Source organism: Columba livia, chromosome 1 (assembly GCF_036013475.1).
Source record: "Columba livia isolate bColLiv1 breed racing homer chromosome 1, bColLiv1.pat.W.v2, whole genome shotgun sequence".
Classification (NCBI taxonomy): domain Eukaryota; kingdom Metazoa; phylum Chordata; class Aves; order Columbiformes; family Columbidae; genus Columba; species Columba livia.
This window is the reverse complement of record NC_088602.1, coordinates 77,663,573-77,688,489: the sequence shown is the minus strand read 5'-3', so window position 1 is coordinate 77,688,489 and position 24,917 is coordinate 77,663,573. Positions and strand designations below refer to the sequence as shown.

The window sequence follows — 24,917 nt, the reverse complement described above, 5'->3', positions numbered from 1 at the left end:
TTTTCAAGTGAAGGAGAGTAACAGCAGAAACAGTAGAGTACTACAAACTATAGGGTTTGCAACTAATATTCTAATGTTAAAAGCTGTGTGGTTTGTATGAAAGGTGTCTAAACCATCTTTTATCTTCTCTCTGGCTCAGTTACATCTGTCTGTAGTCCTTGTGGTCGCAGATCTGGTGATAAAGCTAAATATTTTGACCTGGACCTGGTACTCTAAGGCTTTATAAAGATCTGAAAGCAGTTTGGGACTTGATATTTTTTATCAGTGACTGCCAGCCTGTGTTTGTAAGCTTGCCTTGTATTCTGAGCACTTTATATCTGCATTCAGTATTGTAAGCACATAGTGTGGGAGGTCCTTACAAAAAGCATAGATCTATGTGTATATGTGTAGATACACATACAAAATAAACTAGAATGCATTTTGTATTTTCATGTAGTACATTGGAATTAAAAATATATTAAATTCCTACACTAGACTGAAAACAGAAATCAAAGAAATGCATCATGTTACACTACTGAGAAGACACCATTGAATTTAAGGCATTTCAAAAGCAGATAATTATATTTTAAGAGAAACTTATTTAGAAAAGAGCTCAAGAAAATTTAAAAACAAGCCCCCCCACACATTTATGTCTTCATATTATTTCCCTTTTAGAATGCTGTACCTGGCTGTCATCATAGTTTTTATACAAAGCACAAAATCAGTATTAAAAGTCACCAGTGCAGAAAAAGTATGTATTATATCAAATAGAACCCTATTACTCTTTATTCACTAGGAACAGCTGATACTCATTATTGTCAGAGGTTTTTTAAAAACATTACTTTTTATGAAAGGAAGTTGCAGTTTTGTGAGTCTGTGTTTGGGTGTAGACAAGCACATACCTGTAATTGTTTGAATATTTGTCAAAATACTACCCTAAAAAGAAAACAAAAAAGCTATATTCAATCTTTATTTAACTGTATTAATTTCCAATGAATTACACACAAGAGAACTTTTGGCTTACATTCAGTTTATTCATTAGAAAGCAGCATAATACATGATCAGCCTTTATGCACAATCCATAAACCTTATTCTAGAGCTTTTTGTAATAGACAAGACAGAACTCCCATGAGCCCAGTTTAAAGAGACAACCTATACCTTCATTTGAATATGTGGTGAGATTACTGAGAAGAGTTGATTATGCATTGAAATGAAAATGCACATTGAAAAATACAATGTAAAAACATAAAAACAACTAACGTTTGGCCTGAAATTAATAATTTAGACCATTTTTCAACAAAGCGTTTGCAGTTTGCAATGTTTTTTTATTGCCTATGCTTTGTAAAGCTATTCATTTAACACAGTGGTATTCAAAGAAACTGTTTCACCATGGTCTCATATAAAAGAAAAAAGTAAAATGATAAAACCATTTATTAAGAAAACCACAGCATCTGTTTTGAAATATTGTTCTCAATTGGTAATGGAGTTTGCTCCCCCAAATTTAAATATTGATTCAATTTATCTAAGTGTGAGCCAGTCTGGTTTACATCATTATACAATAGCTTACCTTCCACCTTTAAATTTTATTTCTATCATTTAAAAAATATCAAACTAATAGATTATTTTTCCGATCCAGTCCACAAACATGGTGACTCGAACATATACTCCTGGTCGCTTGGGAAGGGCACACCCATAGCCAAATGATGTTACACCAATCAAAACCCACTTGTTACCATCTTCAAATGTCAGAGGGCCACCTGAATCTCCCTGCAACATGAAATTCAAAAGTTAAAAGCGAGCAGTGTCAACTCTGAAGCAGAGCCTGTTTATGATGTTTTGTTCATGTTTATATTTTATTGCAGACATTGTATCCCTGTATGTCTTGGGCACTGAAGTGAGATCAATGTGAATTCTTCCATGTGGAAAAAATCTTGAGATAGTCCATTTCCATTTTTTTAGTTGTTTGTTTGGTTTGGGAGTTTTGTTTGTTTGTTTTAAAGGATGTGATCTTAAGCTCTTATCAGGCTTTCAATACAGGATTGGGTTTAAAAATATTTTTATTATTATTAACTTTACATTTAGCCCTTCATCTTTCACAAAGCCTGGGTAAATGTGTAGGAATTATATTTTAGTCAATTCTATTCAGCCAAAATGCAATTCTATTTTCAGTCACCCTAGAGTTTCTGCAATTTCAAATTTAGAGAAAAAGATGGCAAGATTGTCAGAAGAGGTGTCCTTTTCTCACACCTCCTTCTCAATAGTTCCACGATGTAACACTGCAGTAGTGTGGGAGACTAAATTTGATTTGTCCCACAGCCTGAGTGTGGCATGAGTCAGCCATGAGTGTCTTGTTTTGATGAGAAAAAAGACAATGACTATTTTTGTTGTCTCTTAAGTTAGTTGAACCCGTAGTATTTTTATATTCTCGTGGTCTTGATAATGGAGCTTTACAGGGGAGTTCTGCAAGGACTCGGCTATTAAAATACTTCTGCCCATAACTCTAGGGCGTTGGCAAAAGTTCAAAGGCTGTGACAGCAGCCTAAAGGCTGAAGCACAGTCAGGACTCACTTGTTCATCTTTGCTCATGGTTGAATGGTCATTGATCACAACGCTCGTCACTTGTACTCTATATCAGCCTATGGTGGTACACTGCTTTTTTTCAGTGTGAGGTCCAGAAGACAACAAGGAAAAAGGAAAGCCACAGAGGCAGAAGGAATGGCAAGTGAAATTAGGCTTGCATACACTCCTCCTTCTAGACTAAACTAGCCAATGTCACTGCACCTGATGAAGGTTTTGGTTTTGAGGGCAAAGCAAGAGCAATTATGTGAGAGTGCTCCTCGCCAGACTAGAGGACAACCAGCCAGCCTCTGTGCCATAGACTCCATATTGCTGGAAGAAAAATTATGTGACAGCCAACTCTGACTACATTCTCAAAGAGAAGTATCATGTTATAAGCAGAGCTGGAATGGATAAAAACTAGATCCTGAGTAAGCAGCATATGAGATCAGTGCATAAAGGCAGACTCTCCAAAATACTGTAGCATTCACTTACAAAAGGTCTCCAGAGTCTATGCATTCTGGGGAAAAGCATCATTGCTCTCTCACTTTCCCTGCATGAAGCATTTCTGAGACTTCAGTCTATTTGATATTTATTTCTCTGTACTCTGCTTTCCCCTAAGCATGTCCCTCTTTCCTTTGTGGAATTACTCGTAATTATTTAAACTTTAGTACACAAAATTAATTGCCAGTCCTCAAATTTATCTTCCTCCATGGCTGTTCATGTCATCATAATACAAAGTAGATTTTTATCTTTTCAACTTGTATCCTGAAAAAGTATTAAATGGGCAAATTACTGTGAGTAGAAATTACATTCATAGACAGTGATTTTCCTGTTTTTAATGACTGGAGAATCAGGGAGCATTTTATTCAGTAATTAGATGTAGTGTATGCTAGCCTTAGAAATGAGTCGCTTGTATTTTTTTACCTGACAGGAATCTACTCCTCCTGCGTCGTGTCCCGCACATATCATATTCTCCGTGATATTATATTCTGGCATCAATTGTTGGCATTTTTCATTTGAAATGAGAGGGACTTCTGCTTCTTGCAATACATTTGAAGTGGGACCTGATGAAAATACAAAGTATGTCTACCCCCTGTAATAAGCATGTACATCCTACTCAGAATATGGATGGTTTTGTTCCCATTCCAGCAAGCTGGAATGAGCAGCAGGAAGCCTGGCCTTTCTGCTGTATCATTCAGGCCCTGTAACACAGTCACTGATTAAACAGTGCTCGTTAACTGAGTCCTGTCTTTCATTTGTGTAATGGGACTGAATTTGGTTATAATTAATTCCAGATTACTAAAATCCATGACTATGAACTCACTGAGGGCAAATAGAAGGAATAATTAAGGGCTTAGGAATTTGGATTGTTCAATGTTTCCTCACTATTCATTGTGTAGCTTTTATTAGTTCAAATTTTTATTAAAAATTCTGTTAATAATTCCTACCCAAAATTTTAAACACAGTTTTATTCTGAAAATGTAGAAGCAAATGCTTACAAGCAACTGTGGAAGTGAAATGTCATGTTTATTATTTCACAGAGAGTCCAAATTTGTAGCACGGGATATGCAAACAGAACATACATTTCATGCTACAGTCAGTATTCCTGACTTCTGGGGAAAATCATTTGCACATTGTCAGAAAGACTAATCTGCCTCTTCCCCCACACAATATCTACAAATAAGATGCACATACTTCATATTGAGAGAAGTAGTCATCATAACTTCTAAGAGGATGTAATGAGATTTTTTTCATAGTTCAATGATCTTAGCTATATACTTTTCCTAATAAATATAAGTCTATTACTTTGTTTTAGAGAAGCAACAGTGGAGGGGGATAGTTCCCAAATTTTCATATGGAGCACTATGTCTCTAAACTATTTCACCTTAGCAACCCCTGCGGCATCAGGAGCAAGCTTTGCCTCACAGTGTTATGACTGTCGTAATTTTCTAAGCAGACAACCCACCTCCTTGGGTAATAGTACCCCAGCCAGCAATGGAGCAATTAATTCCCGGTAAAAACTGTTGATTTTTTTCTGGTAAGCAAATAGGTTGTATGTAATCTGTGAATGAGAAACAAGGAATCAGTTTCAACCTCTTTCCTGTATTCAGGTTTTTATGAAGCTATGTAAGAAAATGTTAATTAATGCAAACCCATTTCTGGGGCAAGATATCCAAGAAGTACTGGACTGACTCCAGAATGATTAGGTTGTAAAAAATGTGCAACCACCCCATCACTCTGATGTGCTTAGCACAGTTAGAGTCTTGCATAATAGAATAAACCTGTTATTGAGAAAATAACAACTCACCTGTATATTGCACTTTGTCTTGAAGGTGCATGAGAGCAATATCACTATCTTTTGTATTCTTCATGTAATGAGGATTTATAACTATTTGATCAATGTTTCGAACTACTGTTGAAGCTTGTGTCATATCTAATTGGTCATACAAGCCAAGAACTGCTTTCCATTGAGATGGTTTTAATTGCCTCCTGGAAGTTGCAAGGAATATTCAAAATTATGAATGATTAATTAAGGTTTTAAAAAATATGTTAGGCAAAATACAAATCTTTAACTTCATGGTAATTCATAGCATTTGCACTTTTTGTCAAAATAAACAGAATGTAGCAGATGTGCTTCCAATTTCATCATAGTAATACTATCTTAAACATCCACACTGTAGAACTATGTGGTTGACTTTTTTTTTGTTATGCTTACAATGCATTATTTATAAAGAATTAATCAGACAGTAGTGCAGAGGACGAAAATACACTAATTAAATTACTAGAGCTTTTTAAACACTGTGAAGAATACTGCTGGTAATTGATATCAGGTAATTAATATCAGTCACAGTTAGAAAATTATTATGGAATATCCAAAGAATAATTGGTCCAAAATGTTGTTGAAGATGCTGCAGCTCATAGATTCAGAACACTGGTCTCTTAATTTTTAAATCTAAACTGAAAAATATATGCTAAGCCAAAATATGACATAATCTGCTTTTTTTGCTGAGCTATGTGTGCTGGTTTCAGGCTGTATTTAAGTTAAAAAACTCAATTATTTGCTATTTTTTAATCAACCATAATAATTTGCTATTTTTTAATCAACCAGACTGTAATTTCAAAAATATGAATTCAGCCTGATTGCAGTATTGAATTGGTTTCTGCTGATCTTTTGGTTTGACATCAAAAAGTTATCATGTTCTAAACCTGGAGCATTGAAGTTAAATGTTCAGAATTAAGGTGTGAAACGGAAAGCTCCTGCTTAGGAAAATTACAGCAAAGTCAAGATGATGAAATGAGATTTAAGTGAAAATAGAAAAGTGACTTAAGTGAAAAGTACCGAGGGCAGGTGTGGATTTACTGTACAAAAACTAAGAGGGCTTGATCCTTCTCATTTCAATGTCTTTGTGTAGAATATAGCTTCTATCATGCAATGAGGCAGCATTAATGTATTGGCAGAGTCTCCACTGCCTTACTACTTAGCTATTTATAATGAAAGCTCTACTGTAAATCTGAATATCAATGTTTGTAGTTTTTTTTTGCCATTCCAGTTTCTAGGTGTCTTCTACAGCACTTGTTTTTGTTACAGGTGTTATGCAATCAAACCTTAGAAAATATTTAAATATGCATCACTTCTTTGAATGGCACAAATAACACCATGTAGAGAATATTCAATATTGCCTAATGGATGCACATAAATCAAGATTCATTCCAATGATGTGCAGTAAATCTTGATCAATCTATGATAATATACAGGACGAACATGCAACACTGGGTTTACCTTTATGAGGTATGATGCCATCCTGTATACAACAGGCAGAGATTCAACTAATTAATGGAGGCCCACATTACTTATGGGTTAAGTGTAAATGTTCACTGTTAATACCATATATTTAAAGAGCAATTCTTCATTGTTCAGAAAATGCTGCTTAGTTTCCATGATTCTCTGCTTTAAAGTAAGGACTGAGAGTTTACCAGAAGAGCCTTTAACTGCACCCACTAAGTGATTCAAAACACAGTAATTAAACAGTGAGCTAGTTGTTAATGTTTTTATGTAAGTCTCACAAATTATTTATAATCTGATGCTGCCTTATTGAACCTGCACATAAACCAAGTGCAAAAAAACCAAGTTCCATCATCATTAAAATCAAAAACACAAGACATGACATGGATGTCATATGGCCACCTCAGCTAGCTGGAATGATGCCCTGGAGTCAGAAGAAGCACTTGTGGATTTATATTAATTTTATATTCTAAAGCAAACATCTAGAAACACTCTAAAAAGTGCTGCTCCCTAGTGATTTCAGTACAGTCCTTTGAAAGTGTGTTTTGCTCTACACAGGACTGATCGATGGCTCATGTCATTCTTCAACCCGGCTTTCCTGATAACTATCCACCATTTGGGTACTTGCGTGTTGTGGGAGTATCAGGATGCATTAGGCTCTGAGTGCAGAGAACATTACCCATATACACAGTGTGCTGCAGTCACCAGCCATCCATCACTGACAAGGGAAGCTCCACAGACAGGTCTGGAATTAAAGTGGAGTGAAACTATCCAAGGCCAAGCCTCTCTTCTGGCATCACTTCCACCTACAATCCTTGTTCGATTGTTCTGTGTTATCAGATGTTTTCCACAAGCTTAAACAAAGAAACAAACAAATAGTTAATAATAATAATAATAATAATAAAACAAACTCCACCAAACAAACAACCTTTTAAAAATTAAAAAACAAATATTTATATTTTAGGGGTATATAGCATGGTTTCTTACTCTAGATAATATTCTTGGAAAAATAGGCTTTGTAGTATTGGAACTGCTATTTGAAAATACCACTACTGTGAAAAAAGTTTGGTGTATTATAGCCAAAATTAAGATGCAACTTTACAACTTGCGTTCTTTCTGAAAACAAGTGAAGACTGCAATTTTTCTTGTGTTTATATCATTACAAGAATAGCTCTTATAGTCCATTCCCTAACCTTTCACTCCAAACTTTAAACATTAGGCTTTATGGAGTAAACATTTTGATTTCTGTGTGACATATTCCCAGGGTATGTGTACTTACATTTAATGTTACATTGCAAATGAACCACCAGGTTGTTCAAACAGTGTTCTCTAGAATGAAATTGTAATTAAATCACGTGTCTGCACACCGAGTAACACAAAATGACTGTCAAATACACATACATACATATGCATACATGTATATAAGCCTATATATACTTACATACAGAAGTACATTAGTTTATCAGTATCAATGTTAAATATAATATTTTGTCTGTGTTTTAACTATATTTTAATATAGGACATGATATTATACATGATATTAAACGTACATATTTCTTTTCAATGGACACTTAATTGGTGTATGTTATGAAACTACAAGTAGACTCCCCTCATGTTTCAGGGAAACAAGTCATCTTTCTGTGACAGATTCCAAATAAAATTGTACCTGCATATGGTATTTTTTCTACCTTTCGAGATGTTTTCAATACTTTACCACTAGAGATCAGTGTGACCAAAGAATTTAAGAGGTTAGTTTGTTATCGCTCCATCTTTTTACTAATATTATAATGCACTGTAAAATATGTAGTTGCAGGTACAGGCTTAGAAATCACTCAGCAGAGATATAAAGCAAGAGCATGAAAAGCCCAAGCCCAGAGATCAAAACTACACAAGCATTTCTGATACCCAGAATGTTTAAGATTGTCGTCATGGCCTGTAGTGAATTCGAACACTTGGGACAGTGTGTGTGCTTGTATTTTAAAGCTGATACACATAGAAATAGAGAAAGAAAAAGTCTGCCAACAGCTTATTTACAGTGTTTTCCCACATTATTTTTGAATAGAAAAATGAAGGATACTTTAAACATGATCTGGTATTACGTATCCCTCACTATATTTGCTCTAAAATTTGATATAATAACGCATGACGTGACCCAGCATTTTGGCATAATGGTACAAGAAGGGCAAGTGGGAACTGTAACCATTCCCCATCTCTCAAGTTAAATCTTCACCATAGAGGGTGTAATAAAGAGATACGCCTCTAGTCCTGAAGTCTCATATAGCCATTTTCCACTTCAAGATAGATGCATAATTTTAAAGCTGTATTTTAAAAATGGAAAACAAATTCTGTAATTCGTGTTTAAATCTGTATTGACTTCATAAGGGAGTCCCTTGGTAGTGAGACAAATGTTAAGTAGGACGACTAGAAACACATAAACCCACAGGAAATCAATACCATCTTCTGCAAAAACTTCGTAGCAACTACCATAGACCAAGCTCCCTCCATAGGCTTTAAAATGGTGGTCAGTGGTACTGTATGGTAGCTGGTCCTGTGCTTTTCTCTTAGGTAGATGCCTAAACTAGCAAAACTAACATTCAACATGTCAGTTTTTTCCCTGTTTTTTATGTTGAAGCAGGCAGTCACATGCAATTAAGGTCTTTGTCCCACCACTCGTACCTACTGATCACTTCAGTAAAAATTATTTAATGGGCCTCTGCTGCTTCTGCTTTCTGAAGCTACCTCACAGTATGAAAACCACTTCCTTGCCTGCACTTTAAGCCACCGGTCCTCAGCTGCCTCTTGGTCTGCACAGGAGAATCCAAAAAGCAACAGAGGCATTGCATGTAGCCATCTATGTGCCTCTCTGAGTATCATCTGCAAAGCAGCCTGCTGGACAGAAATCTGGAGTAGCTGGGACATTTGTGAGTATGATTTTCACTTAATACTGGCAAAAGCAATTATACCTGTGGAATCTGCTGACATATATCTTCAAGGCGGGATTTTGCCCTGTCACAAAGCTATCCTGCCAAGAAATACATTACCTAAAGGCGTCAGAGAACAGTTTTACTATCTCCACCACCACAGCTTTCAAGTAGTATTATATGTGCCCTCTTTTGCTTCAATGGTAGTTACACTTGAACAAAGATACAAGAGAGTGTGAGAAATACATTTTATAATTTGATTACCAGTTAACAATTTTTTTTTTAAATTATCAAATCTGTGTCACCTTTCTATCATCGATTATATGTACAAAAAAACTGTGTGAATCTGTAATGGTGTCATCCTGTAAGATGATTTGTATCAGCTGTCAAGATGAAACATGGTAGAAGATACCTATTTCTGCAACAGAAATACAACTAAGATGAATGAACGTATTCCATTTCCCCATACATTAATCAATTTTTAGTGTTTAATAGATATTAAGAGAAGACATCTTTAAATCATTACTGATCTCTTGTGGCAGTGCTGGTTTAGACATCCACTCAAGAAAGAAAGAAAAATTGCTTGCAATGATATTCCATTAGTTAAAGGTACTTTAACCACAAGTGAGAAGGATAAATGTTTGGGATTAACAGAGTATAATTAGAACACAAAATGTATCTTTTTGAATTTCTTTTTTTGCTGGAAATAAACTACAGCATAGCAAATTAAGAATTCTCTCCTGCTTTGTTACTATGTGGTATGTTTCTAAAGGAAACCTAAAAGACCATGGGCTCTTGCCATTCTCAACATGGTTTCAGCATTTTAGCAGTTAGACAGTAATTTTCTGCCTCAGTGCTTTGGTAGAATTCCAGGAAAATGTGTATAATAAGCTCTCTTACAAGCAAAAAGACAGTAATTGAAGGTGGCAAGCCTTTCTCATTTTGGAGGTGCACTGTAAATCCCAGCATTTCCTGAGAATATAATCCTGTGTTAATAGTATGTTTTCATTTAATCTACAAGAAATTATACCAGTTTGTAGGACCCTTTAGAATCACTCCAGCCGTTATTTGGACTGAGAAATATCGAAATATAATAAAATACGTTCTGAGGATCGTCTAATCCAATGATTCCGTTTGAAATGTGAAGACAAATCCAGAGGTCATTTTTGAGTGGAACTAATTTGTATAAACATACCGGTCTGTGGATTGCTTACTTTCGCAATCCACACTTAATCCTAACTCTGTGTCAATATTATCAGTCGATTACAAAGTGTGACTCATGGTATTTCAAGAGATGCCTTGATAGATCCAATTTGGAGTGCTTATTTTTCTCTGTTGATTACAGAGAGTACCTAGTGTGATAACTACTACATAACCATGGGTGAATGGCGCTCCATTTTAATTCTTCTGCTATGTTGTATATTCATACTGTAGAGATTTCTAGATAAAAAATATTTTGTAAAAATAGCAGCATTTATCATTGCCAAACTAAATGTATAAATACTTCAATTGAGATTGTACTGAATGCTAGCTAAAAATGTAGCAAGCGTCTCCATCCTTTTAAATTTACAATAGATGGACAAGAATGGAAGAGGGATGAGTTTCCCAATGTAACACAGAAATCAACTATAGACAGAAAATAAAACCTAGATGCAATAATAGTCCAGAACTCACACAGAATCATGTTACCCATCAGATAAACTTGAGTTAGAAATTAGTGTGAAGATGATCATCACCAAACTTTAAGTTATCCTTTGTATGAGGAAGAAAATTCAGTCTACCCACCTTTTAAGAAATATTAGGCTGTCGTTAGCTGCTTTGCTGATGTGGACAAATGGGCCATCTCCAGTGAATAATACAGTTGATGACATATTTCCATTCCTGGAAGGAAAAGATACACATGTGTATTTTTAGCTATTTATCCTGTTCCGCCAGTGGAGGAATGTTTGGGACATGATTGTGCTGGTGGAATAAACTGCATAATATTTTTTCCTAAAATAATTATTATTTATCAGGATATTTTTGAAGCTTGAAACTCACACGGATTAAAATGTAATTTTCACTCTTACATCTGATTCTAAGACTTCCAATGCTACAATGATATTGAAAGAGAAATAAATTAATTACATTAATAGTGGTAAATTATCAATTTCTGATTTTTGGTGCCACAATGAAGGATTTGCAGTACTAGTTCTTACATATATGGAAGTAAAACAGCATGCAAACTGGAACATTATTATAAGAGCCGAACCTTGGAAGAACACAGTTTTGCTTTTTTGAGGGAGGTAATTACATTGATACTATACCTCTGAGTCTAGAGAATAAATGAAGCTATATTTTATGTCATGAAGAATCTGATGGGAAGATAAGTCTCACCTAATAAATCTGTTGAAATCAAAGTAACTGTTTGTGGAATAAGTCAAGGTTGTCTGCTATTGAACAGGATGGTTCAACTCACATTTTTGTGGGGTTTTTTTGTTTTGTTTTGGGTTTTTTGTTTGTTTGTTTTTTGTTTTGTTGGTTTTTGTTTTGCTTGTTTGTTTATTTTTTTCGTAACAATGGGCTTTTGTACACCCAGAATTCCATGTATTACTAGTGAGAGTAGTTGTTTTGATGTTTACAACCCCTATCCAGATTTACTTTATAATCCCTTCTGTATTATATACTTTGTGATACTGCATATGATCAGCTTGGAACAGACACCCAGGAAACACGTTTTCTTTCACTTGAGGAAGCATGGGCAAAAAGGATAGCTGTGGTCAGAGTAACTCATTTTGGGGGCGTGTGACAGCCTACTTCCATCTGACCCTTTAGACATACATATCTCATGAGAAAGAAGAGAACCATTTGTGCAGGTTTAATACACAGGGAGTACCTGTGTATCAAGGAAGTACCATCTCTGCAAGTACGTTAAATCTAATTTTCCTAGGAAGTATGAAGACTAGAATCTGCCTGCAAATCTACTGTGTATGGGAAGTAAGGGTAGGCATGAGATAAAGAAGTTGTTCGATAGCCCTGCTGTGCCCCTGGGAGAGCTGTATGATGCATCCTACTGAAAAAGTCATTACTGCAGCATTTCTCAATCTGGAAATGACAAAGCCCACTTAATTCTCTCTCTAGATATATGTACAGCCTTGTGTACAGACTTTTTGCAATATAAACCACCCGTATACTAATATAAACTTCAGAGATTCCCCCAGAACCCTGATTTAGCCTTTTTGATGGTCCAGGAGAATAGTGAAGTGCCAATCCAGGTATGCAGAGTCGAATTCTATGAGGAACTTCACTGAGACCAGTATAATCACTCAGCTACAATAAGTTGTGAAGTTGTTTCTTGAGAAAGTTAGTGAGCAGGAGATTTTACCAATGTAAAAAATAAATGTGCTACCAGAAAAAGCTTAGAGTATATACATTTATGAATATTACTGGTTTACAATTTCCATGGCATGTTATGCCAGGAAACTTCAATTCAGTTAATGCGTCTTTCACTAGATTACTGTAACAGCCTCTGTAACAGTGCAAACACTATCAACCTTGCAAGTCAAAGCTTCCACCAACCTCATAATACTTGTGAAGGTCTCTCATCTCACCTCATCATCTTTCTTGATCTTTTTCAGCAAAGACTCAGCAAGCTATTTCCCACTTTTCTGCATCCATATTTTTTTAATGAACATTGAAATTTCTGGATTACAGTTTGGAACTTCTCCGAGCATCTCTGTAACCAGAGGGGCTTTATTAATCTTCCCCAGCTTTTTGAAATAAAATCTAAGCCTTTTCTTGAGAAAAACCTTTGATAATTTTGTTTGGTTTTTTGTGCTCTGGAGTGCAACTGGAAATATCTAAGCTTTATAGCGACCACAAAAATCAATCTGCTACTCTTTTAATTACCTTAATGGCAAATGATGTGGGTTAAGCATTTCTGTAAGCATAAGAAATAATACACTTTTTTGGAGATATTCAGTTTAGTAACAAGAATATAATTTGTTTTGCAGGTCCAGAAATGCAGCATCACAGCTATTTTACTTCTGTTAATGAAAATGGTCTTTTAGAGATCTTGCAGATTGTGACAAAAATGGCCTTTAAGAGGCTAACCTAGGTATAAAGTAACCCTCATTCATTTCAGTGTGGCCACTAGGCAAAACTTACAGAAAATTAGAGAATTTTCTTAGAAGTTTCTTACACACAGAACTACAGAGATACCTGCGCAGTAAGTTCCTCAGATATTATTGGTCCTCATGTACCTAAATACTCTGTGGATCACTATGATTTCAGTCTCTAACCCTGTCTCAGATGTGCTCAGTAACAATAAGCAGTAGCAAATGTTGGGGAAGATTCAGATAATGTTATACCATGCTCAAAATATATTCAGAGTAAGGATAGAAGTGCAATTGTCTGATAGCTACAATTCTTTTCCCTGTTACTTTTTTATTTTAAATACATTTCTTATTTGACAAAGCATGATTCAGTATAGGAGCATGAGCTATATCTGACTCAAGACATGTTATTACAAACATCCATTTAGTAACAAATATGGTGCCACTTATTAACAAAAATGCTACTACAGGGGGATTCATGAAAGACAGAAATAGCATGATGCTTACAGGAGTTATATATATATATATATGTATGTATGAGAACTTTATCCTAGTCTGTAGGATCAGTAATAACAGTAGCACCCAGGATACAAGAATGTGATGAAATTTATGTTTAAAAATATGTAATAAACTGAGAAATGGAATTAAAAAGAACTAATTGGGAAATTTAATAGAAATTCATTTAGTAAGTATTGTCTGACTAGTTTATAGAAACAAAGTGAAACATATTGCCACAGAAAGTTATGGAGACAAAACCGTAAGTTATTTTTAAAAGGTAACAGAAAGTACGATGGAAGACAAAGTTCACTGAAGTCTATAAAATATAAAATGTAAATTAAATCAACAGACCACAAAATGACTAGTGTCCAGAAGTTATAAAGACAAAAGAGAAGGGGGAGCAGGAGAAAGAGGAAGAAGTCTATTTGCCACTGTAAAGGATAAGGTGTTGGACTAGAAAAACATTTAGTCATAGTTTATATGTTCTTATGTGCATGAGTAAATGAGATAACTACATACATAAATTACAATCAGGATTTGTGCATGCAGCTATCTGATATTTATGTAAATGAAGTACCTACCCAAAGGGAGAAAAGTAAAACAACAAACCACCACACATTCATCCAACAATTAAAAGTATTTTCAAATAACATTTGGATATTCTTCTAAGTCCTACTAACTCTGTTATTCTAGAATTAATTTATCAGAAGGGCATTTGCAGATGTCCTACTTTGGTCAGAGACAAACATAATGAATTGCAAGCTTAGAATTTAATTTGATTATTAATTGAATGAGTGGCATTCCCTTAAAACCTCAGCATTGTAGGAAAGCCATTTATTATCCAGTTGATGGCAATGAAGTTACACACAGTGTAAGTAATGTCAGAATTTCAGCCATAAATTTTACCATAGATTGAAAACTACACTTCATCACTCAACCGTCCCCACCTTTTCCCTGGAAATTCTGCTGAACAGTGACTGAAGCCAAATCTATTTTATAAGTCACATGCTTCCCTCCTCTCTCCCTTTCTAAGTATTCCTCAAGAGAAACAGTTTCCCTTCCCAACAGTTCAGGTCTAATGATAGGTATGAAACACATCGGAAGCCCAACAGCAGAATACCTGAGTGATCGTCTTGAATTTACTTGAAATGAAAATTAGTATGATAGCAGAGCATCCAAGGCAGCTGTTTGCTCCAGATTTACACTTGGGCCACTTTATTCAGAGTCATCGGTCCTGCAATGGGTGCCATTAAAACAGGGCTTGCAATACTTACAAATTTGTCTGCATATCAAGCACTTCACTTGCCACAGAATAATACTTTTGCCCTTTTTTGGATGGTAAAGACAGCAGTAAAATTATGAGGAAAACATCAATATGCAGACTCAACAAACCTGCAAACAAGTTACAAGGACAATAAATATTTTTCACTCACCCTAACCCCAGCATCTGGCAAACACTGTCTGAAATATTTTCATTCCAATCATCTGCACATGCCAGGTACCATGTCTTCCCAATCCTGGCCTGTACCAGCCCTTCGGTGTATAGAGAACCATTAAGCAATCTCACTGCAAATTAAAATGAACAGCAGCACTTTAGATAGGTGGTAAACCATCCTCCCCACCACTCCAAGCAATCAGAAATGTAACATAAACAGATTTATTATTGTCAAAAAAAGAATAACAAAACAAAACAAAAAGTTAAAATATATTACAGTCGTAATAAACCCAGTAACTCCAGATGTTGTGTTCCCACAGGAAGGAAATATTATTGTTATCTCCTTCTATATTTTTGCCACAGGAGAATTTCATACACTGTATTTTGCAAATGTCTCATGAATAGACAATAAAAACAACATTTTCCATTGACTCTAACCAATGTTTTTTCTTAGCCAGAATTATGTCATTTCCAGATGCTGTGTGAAGCTTTAGCTATCTGATGCTCAGTAACAATGATTGGAAATATGGTTAAAACAAGAGATGACAGAAAAATTGGATTCTCCATTTCCAATTGCTACAAGAATTTTCACTGTTTTCATTGCAGCTTTAGCTAAAACATACACATATAAAAAAATAAAAGCTCCCTGGAAACCAATCTTTCTGTTAAAACATTTCCCAAACTGAAATATTCAGAACAAAAATGCAGAAACTGATGAAGTATTTGGTGAAAAATCTTATGCTATTGATGTAATGACTAAGGAAGTTGGATTCTAAGGTATAAGAAGGTCAACAGAATCCCACATACGTTTCAGGACCTACAGCTGCATTGCAGACAGAGGACAGTTGTTGCCAGCATGAAGTAGGAGAAAACACATAATGTGTTTGAAACTTACTGATTGCCAATTTTTTTTCTATTTTTTTTAATATTAGTTGTTCAGAAAACCATTTTCCACCAAAATATTTCCACAAAAAAAAGTAAAACATACCCACTATAGTAGAAAAAGTATTAGAATTTTAGGAACACCTCTTTGGCACCCAGAGCACGTGAATGACAGAAGTGATTAATTAATGGTAAACCTCGATCATGAGAAATTTTCAAGCAGTCTTGCAAAATCTCAGAATTATTTGCACTGCAAGATTTCTCCAAACTACTTTTTACATCTCCTCTCTCTTCTACTTGGACTACAATTCCTTTTCCTTTCTCCTCATCAGATTCATGTTCTTCTCCAAATACATTGTTGGTAGGGAATTGAGAGTCATTGAGCACTTAACAACTGCTTAATTCAAATGTCATATATTTCTAGAATTCTGCAAAGGAAGAGATATCCTATGCCTTTTCTTTGCAGTCCTTGGGAAGTTTCAGAATTTGGAATATTTGAAAATTACAGTTTGTCTAGTTAAAATTGCCACTTCTGATCAGAAATTGAAATTGGTTTCAGGAAAATGAGCAAGACTTTTGGACACTGAAAAGACTCATGTGAGGATGCATAATTGAATTTTCATTTTATTTTAAGGCTTAGACAGATTCAGCCAATATTTGGATTAAATGGGTTTTTGGAAACATTTCTGCCAGTTCTTTAATGTGAGGTAATTTGTTATGAAGTAATAGACAATCTATTACAAAATAAATCTTTGGCAAAAATGTACATCATGTTAATGTAGGTGATGGCTAACTTGTTCAGATCTTCTTTAGCAATGGCTGGAAACAAAAAAATTCAAGTCCTCTTTGCTTAAGAAGCTGAAGTACATTTTATTCTACACATTTTAAGAAAAGAATATGTTTGCAACAATATACTTAGTGCGAAGAGTGAATCTATGCTTTTGAACATACATACACGTCTACATACTTTAATATACACTAATTTATATATATATGCATGTTACAGACATTGAAATCAATGGGAACTGTCAGCACACATAGAAGGACATATCTAATCCCTAACAGTCCCCTTTAAAACAAAGGAAGTTGATATTGTACTGAGCTTAAAAGCCCGCTTTCAAATCTTCCATTAGTGCTCCCTAATAAATTGCCAGAACAGCAGTTGTTCTGAAGCAGCAATTTAATTTCTGTGTTAGGCCCAACGTGATTTTAACATCAGTTTTACATTTAAATTATTGTTTAGAGAATGTTATTTCCATGTTTTGTGAAATGAAGTCATACACTGGACACCTACCTTTTGGAAAAAACCATTTTAATAGATGACTAAGCAATAGCAGCTGTTGATCTCTTTGTTATAGGAACATGCACATCAACTATGAGCAATGAACGCTGCTTTTGCAGCTTTGCCATCCCTTCACTCTGTGGCAATGCCTCCACGAAACCTTTCTTTTCCATAGGTAGCACGCTCATTATTCTCTACCCTGCACTGCAGAATTAGTACTACTGTGAAACTCAAATTATTACAGAAAAAAAATGGTAGAATTTGGGAATACAAAATGGATACAGAAGGAAAGCATGTAATGAGTTTTCATTTAATTTTAATACCACTATAAGGAGCCACAGTTTTAAACACAGAGGAGCTTCCTACCTTTTCTAGAGATCTTCACCAGCATACATATACTATCTTAGAAAAGTGATTTTGTTTTTTTGGTCCTGACAAACTGAACAAGATACTGCTGTGTAAATTGGCATGGCCTGCCTAATGCTGCAGTAGTTTATGCTAGCTGTGGTTTTGTGGCTGTTTTCCTAGGCAATTCCCACCAAATATTCATGCATTCCTTCTCTTTGTATGAAGGAAACCTTACTGCACTTTGCTTCATCAGACCCATCTTCACACTGAGGTATGTTGTCACAAAGGTTGTGCAAGGGTATACACTCCCCACTACCACACTGATGTTCATCAGCTGCACAAGCTCCTGAAAGAAAACAGGAAATGAAATTAATCTATAATTATGAGGAAGGTAGATGTTTACCAGAGATCACACACTTCACCTGAAGAAAAATTGAATGGACAGTATGCGGAACCTTTTTTCCTCTCCCTTTTCCTCTCCCTTTTCCTCTCCCTTTTCCTCTCCCTTTTCCTCTTCCTTCCCTTCCCTTCCCTTCCTTTCCTCCTCTCCTCTCCTCTCCTCTCCTCTCCTCTCCTCTCCTCTCCTCTCCTCTCCTCTCCTCTCCTCTCCTCTCCTCTCCTCTCCTCTCCTCTCCTCTCCTCTCCTCTCCTCTCCTCTCCTCTCCTCTCCTCTCCTCTCCTCTCCTCTCCTCTCCTCTCCTCTCCTCTCCTCTCCTCTCCTCTCCTCTCCTCTCCTCTCCTCTCCTCTCCTCTCCTCTCCTCTCCTCTCCTCTCCTCTCCTCTCCTCTCCTCTCCTCTCCTCTCCTCTCCTCTCCTCTCCTCTCCTCTCCTCTCCTCTCCTCTCCTCTCCTCTCCTCTCCTCTCCTCTCCTCTCCCCTCCCCTCCCCTTTTCCAAACAAGTATTATTTTCAGATAAATAGAAGCTAAATGAGAATAAAATCTATGGTATTATACATTGTAGTTTCTGCTAAAGTTAGCATTGCTCAGTTACTAGCATTCTTCTGCTACACATATTAAACCTTGGAAGGATGAGAAAAGTCAAATCCTAATCAAATCCTGTCAAAAAGTGACTAATGATTTTGAGTGCCAGATAACCAGCATTTCACAAAAGTTTAAAGACCATAAACTATGTCAAGTCAAACATAAAAGTCTAGAGACACTGGAAGCCAGGAGTCTCCTTTTAAAACCTGTCTGGGAGGAAAGGTGGAAGACGCAAGAGCAACAGAAATAAATGAGGAAAGCATTCACCACAGTAGGATTAAGCTACTTCAGTATCAGTTATGTAACAAATCAGATAGAGAGAAAATATAAAAATGTAATGATTTCGATGGACAAAGTGTATTTTTAATGGTATCATTCTTTATATTTGCAGGAAATATACAGTCATAAACTTAAATTCTATTGAAAATTCTTTACTTTCTTTATTTTAGTTTCCTGGACTTACTGGCTGAAACATTTAATTTTCTAGAAGTCTTATTTAAGTCAAGCCAGTTCCTTTCTTCTGAATTTTTAATATTCATACAAAATGATTAATTCATCAGTCAGTATGGCTTGTTGTCCAATATGGAAGCAAAAGAATATGGTTTATGAAAAGGCCTGAACCAGATTTTCATACACACAGTAGCCATAACTAATGCCAGATTTTACATAGGACCTATTTCTCATGTAGATGTTTTTTTTATTCTATTGCATACTGAAAAAAAAAAAAAAATCTTTTCACATTATGCTTTCTTTTAAAAAACTCAGTATTTCATGGAAAAATAAAATAGAAAGAAAAATCTTCTTTTCTTGTAAAATTAATTGATTTACTATCAATCCTTTTTTCTTTGGGCCTGCATGCTAATGCCATTAGTCTCTGCCCTTTGGCTGCAAAGATCATGAATAAGCATAATTCTTTTGCAAAAGAAACCTTTTTAATATATTTAACGAGAACTGGCAATGACCACTTTGAGAACTCTGCTTTGCTAAGCTTAATTTTTATTTTGCAACAAAATATGTGCAAAGCTGGCTCAGCAAAGATGCTGAACCAGCTTAAAAAAAAACAAATGCATAGTGTTCTTGGACTGAGCAGACGATATAGAGAAGGCAGAACAAGAAGCAGCAAAATGACCATGTCTGTATAAACCTACATCTCAGTCTTGCAAAATGGGACTAAATGGAGTTGATTTTACAAAGATAAATCAATGGTTACGATGTTTTTAAAGATTGAGAAAATTATTATTATTGTTATTGCTAACGATAATAATAGTAACCTATAAAAAAGCTGCAGCTAGCTAAACATGCTGGGAGACACTTGCCTTTTATGATATTTGAAGTTGGGAAAAGAATGTATTAGATGCTTGTTGACTTTCTGTTCATGCAAATAAATGGTACTTCACACATCTCTGAATACATCCCGCTTTTTATTTCTCTTTTTTTTTTTTTTTTTCCTTCTGCTGTCAGACTTTCACAGAAGTAATACAAAGTCTTTAATTAATTCCATCAAAATTTGGCCTAAAGTTGGTGTAAATATTTGTCCTGGTAAGCGTATTGCTGGTCCATCCAAATACTTCAGCATTTGGCTCTATTTTTAATCTTTTTGGAGACCTGATTGCTGAATTACTTACATGAGTGACAAGTCTAATTGAAGTTCCCAACAAAAACAGGAATCTTTCAGAAGTGGACAGGCTGGGACCAGAAACACTGCTGTCCAAATATTTAAAAGACTATGTCTTCCCAGATCCTTCGCATGCTAAAGACTGAATTTTAAAGATGCAAGAAGGACCATATAGCAAACATTAATCAGAGTTACTATATATGTTTTTCTATTTTACAAATGCATTTAAAGGCATATTAATGACATCCTTAAATGAGTCACAAAGTGATCATCTTTTCTGGGGCTTGTAAGGGGAATAGTCCGTCTTCAATTGAGTCAATTTTTCAAATAATATCACATAGAGTTGCAGTTTATACCGACATTGGTCCAGTTACACTAAAGCAACAAAAACATAACTTTTCATGCTAGAAAACATAAAGTATAGATGGTTAACTACTATGCTTTTTCTCTTTAACATTTCATATTTCTGTTGATCAAGAACTGAGAGTCACCTTCCAATCTCCACTTTTTCTCAAATGTATTTGACTAGTGTTATAACCTCTTAAATAGGTGGGGTCATATTCTTACCTAGATTGTAGCCAGTAGTGAAGTTTGCAAGAAATCCCTTTTTTGTTGTGGACTTGTCTGTAAGGAAGATTACTGTCATCTGGTTTGTTGTAGAGAAGACATCTGGCAACGGGTCTTGTCCTGTATAAACAGCTATTCTCCAAGAGAACATAAATACATTTAAGCCTTTTTGTTCTTACGTGTTTCAAAAATTTGGGTTCAAAAGCAAACACTGTTACTACATACAATTATTCTCCTAACCATCAGACTGCATTGATCAAAGCCCAACCCTAAATTTGACACATCAGTATAGAAATAAAAGGTTTGACTAAGAGGTTGTGCTCCTGTTTGTCCACACACACGAGCAGTCTTATTTATTGAGAAGTTAATTTCATTTGGATTGCATAGAAAGCCGAGTGTGTGTAAAAATTTGGGAAATGTGACGTTACAGTATGCTTTTTCAAGTTTTTCTCCTAATTTCTGAGACCCAGATATGTGAAGAATTATAGAATGAAATTAGAGATAATTAGTTTCCTTCATACTATATCCATCAGTTTGCTCCAGTTGTTTGATTACAATCATTTTAGTCCCCAATGCTGTTACTTGCCCAAAAGTAAGGAATTTGATCCTCTGCCATCTCTGACTTCAACTACATCATAAATATTTTCCAGATCAAAAACCTGAAAATGAAGTTGAATGTTTTTTCCCTTTTCAGCATTTAAATACCACACACCTAGAAAATAATAACACACAAAAATCACCTTTTCAGTTGTTAAATTCACTATATCATTTTCATGTTCAAGGATTTTGGAGAAAAAAATATCTGCTAAACTATTAAGAATCAGTCAAGACACTTAGAAGTCTAAATCTTACCTTTAAAAACTACTTACGCTGTCACAATCCAGTTGACTCTCATTGTCTAAAACACTTTTGAAAACTGGATTTAGGCTCCCAAGATACACACACATGCATTTTTTACTATTCATCATAACTGTGAGTTTCTCTAAAGTAGCAAAGCTCATTCTTTTTAAACTGTATAAATGTGACAAATAGTCTTGTCACTTAAGTCTTATTTGACAGTAAGATGATTTCTGTTCTGAGTCACAAGAGCCTGTCTTTCAAGTTAGATGTCTTTCTAGAGAAAAAGTATTTGCTTCTGATTAGCCTATACTTTGTCATATTTAATCTATGGAAGTGTAGATACTATGGAAATCTTGTAATGAAAGTCAACAAAACAAAAACAAAAGCAAACACACACAAAAAGCCACTTTTTTGAGCTGTTCATAGAATGAAAAATATTTTCTCACTAGTAGGAATCTAATTTGGGAACTTGTGAAATTAATACCTGGGAATGGGAGCCATATCTAAACCGAGACAGAAACACAAAATTACAACTCTTGTGATTAACATCCCAACACAATTCTCTAGCTAAAAGTGAAGCAGTAGATACTTAAAATTTCATTAAGAAGCCATGACAAAGTGGTCTTCCTTGCTTCATCCATCAACAACAGACAATGGACCACCTTGAAACATTTTCACTTTTGCCAGCTGTAGTTTAATCTAAATCAAGTAAGAGCAGTAGAATGAGGATGTCTTTTCACTAGTATGTTAAGAAATATTCAATAGAGGATCCCTTGAAAAATGCATACACACATTCTTTGCCCCTACAAAAAGTTTGCTATTTAACAGAAGAGATTATTATATTAACTTGGCAAATACATTGAGGTGTAATGGTAAAATGAGGACTTTCAGCACCTTGTCTGTTGTTGTTTTCTTGACATACAGATATTTGACATAATAGGCATGATGGAATTGGCTTGTCTGAACCCATTCCAAGGGTTGATGCTTGTTTTCATCCATTTAATCAACTGACATATGGTTCCTTAGCTTTTGCTAAGTACCGTATAGGCTTCAGTTAAAATAGTTTAGATCTTTTTTGCCTCACAGGACCTGACTTGGGAAAGTAGATTTAGTATATCTGTACTTTTATATGGCTAAACTTTTCCTGAAGACTTGGAGAAGAATGACTTACAAGAAGCTTGATTAGGGTAATTATTTGGAAAGTTCTCAGAACTGAATGTACTGTTTGGCTCCCAGAGTTCGACTGGCCCTCCACAGTCAGCTGAAAAAGAAAATATTTCAAATACATTATTAAACTATTGTCTTACTTTTGAAATCCATCGTAACAAAGATAATTTGGAAAAAGTAATTTGATGAAGAGCTAACTTAATCACTGTAACAGTTCAGTTATGGTGTCATTGGTACAAAGCTTAAACAATGAGTTGTGAGAAGCCAACAAGATAAGGACACAGAGCATTGAGGAAACAAGAAATTTGCTGTCCTTATTAGTTACAGTGCCTTAAGTCAGATGTGTTGACACATACAACTGATGCCATAGTGTTAATTACAGTTAGAGTTCATATCTTGCTGTTTGTGAAGTGCTAGTGCCCAGGTGCACAACTGTGTTCATGGCAGTGCTCTGAGAAGTCTTCACCATGTAGTCAGGGAAAGGACACAGTCTGCCCTTGATTTGGTGATTATTGGTCTGCCAAACTGTGCAGGTGACAGAATATAGGAAGAAAGGAGTGTGATACAGTTAACTGCATGACTTACTAGTACATTAATACAAAAGCTAGAAAATGTCAAAGAAAGAGGAAAGCCCTGCCTCCTGCAAATATAATCTTTTTATACACTTAGTTGGTATGCCTTGCTTATTATCTGATTGATCTTCTTGTAGCATTAGCAGAGATACTCAAGCATAATGCCCATTTTGTCATCTAGCAAATAAAATTCATAGCAAAAAAGACCTTATACTGTCACTTTGATTTCATCAGGACTGTAAAACTTTTGCTGTTAAACCTTTTATGTTGTAAAAGTAACCATTTGCTTTTTCCTTGAAACAACTGCTCCACTGACAAAAGTCTTTAACATAGAGTCTATGCACTTATATATAAAAATGAATAAAATGTATTTAAAAGCAAATATTGCAGCTATGTATATATACACATACATTTATTCACACACATAGACATAGCTAACTGTATTTTAAGTGTTAAATATCATCTTTCAATATTTAGTTTAGACTGTGATTTACATCTGAAATACGTCAGCTTCATATTTCAAAACTTCATTTCATGGTGAGAAATATTGTTTATTTTCATTTTAGCTGTACCATCAGAATGAACTTTGGTGTTTTTCCACTTCTGTTGTTCACAATTACTTTATTCAAAAATAAACAGTGTCCCTCCACCTGCTTCATGAAATAGAAGTTAAAGCAGAACAAATCTATATTTTTTCTTTCATTTGTTGTTGTCTTTAATTTTTTTTTTTTTTTTTTTTTAACTTTCAGACTTTGGCAAAACTTCAACACTTCTGGCTCCCCCCTTATGGCTCAAATTTTGTGTTTCATTATGTGTGTCAGTATTGCATACTCTAAGCCACTTAGTTGGGGACTGCAAAATCTACAAGTCCTGCTGAGTTTACCCATTGAATCCCACTGGAAGGAAGCTCTACTAAACACAAGAAAGGTTTGAACTTTCTCATGACAGCCATTTTATAGAATTCTCTATGTCACCAAATCACTCCAAATCAAGAAAAGTTGAACTCTCTGAAAGGAAAAGGAACTGTTAACAAACACACGCTGACTAACAGGGATATTACGTCTCATCTGTACAGCTCACAATCAAGACTACTTTCTGTAAATGCTGTTAACAACAAACAAAGATTGCAGTGGCTTTTTTTTTTTTAATGAACATTACTGCATGTACAGACACACAAGTATTGCAAAGCTGCATGAAAAATATATGATTATTAGCCAGTATCATCTGACGATATGACCAGAGCAAAATCAGCTTTCTTAATAGCAGAACAAGGGCAACTTATTATGAAATCAGATCTGGTGTTGACTCCACATAAGGCACATTAGTAGTGATCTTTCTCTTACATGGAAAAGGCATAGAAGTAATCGATTTTACTCATCTTGGTCCTTTCACT

At 35.2% G+C, this 24,917-nt stretch overlaps 1 protein-coding gene across 1 annotated transcript in view; it reads right to left on the bottom strand.

Moving 5' to 3' along the window:
• Positions 1-809: 809 nt before the first annotated feature.
• TMPRSS15 (transmembrane serine protease 15) overlaps positions 810-24,917 on the bottom strand; it is a 56,156-nt gene continuing 32,048 nt past the window's right edge. The window contains exons 14-25 of the mRNA XM_065048833.1: positions 22,957-23,046; positions 21,532-21,657; positions 20,946-21,077; positions 18,018-18,128; positions 15,269-15,401; positions 11,029-11,124; positions 7,602-7,651; positions 7,002-7,176; positions 4,847-5,028; positions 4,505-4,600; positions 3,463-3,602; positions 810-1,746 (exon numbers count right to left, since the gene is read on the bottom strand). Of these exons, the coding sequence (XP_064904905.1) occupies positions 1,591-1,746; positions 3,463-3,602; positions 4,505-4,600; positions 4,847-5,028; positions 7,002-7,176; positions 7,602-7,651; positions 11,029-11,124; positions 15,269-15,401; positions 18,018-18,128; positions 20,946-21,077; positions 21,532-21,657; positions 22,957-23,046 (1,487 nt within the window). The 3' untranslated portion in view covers positions 810-1,590. The remainder of the gene's footprint in view (positions 1,747-3,462; positions 3,603-4,504; positions 4,601-4,846; positions 5,029-7,001; positions 7,177-7,601; positions 7,652-11,028; positions 11,125-15,268; positions 15,402-18,017; positions 18,129-20,945; positions 21,078-21,531; positions 21,658-22,956; positions 23,047-24,917) is intronic.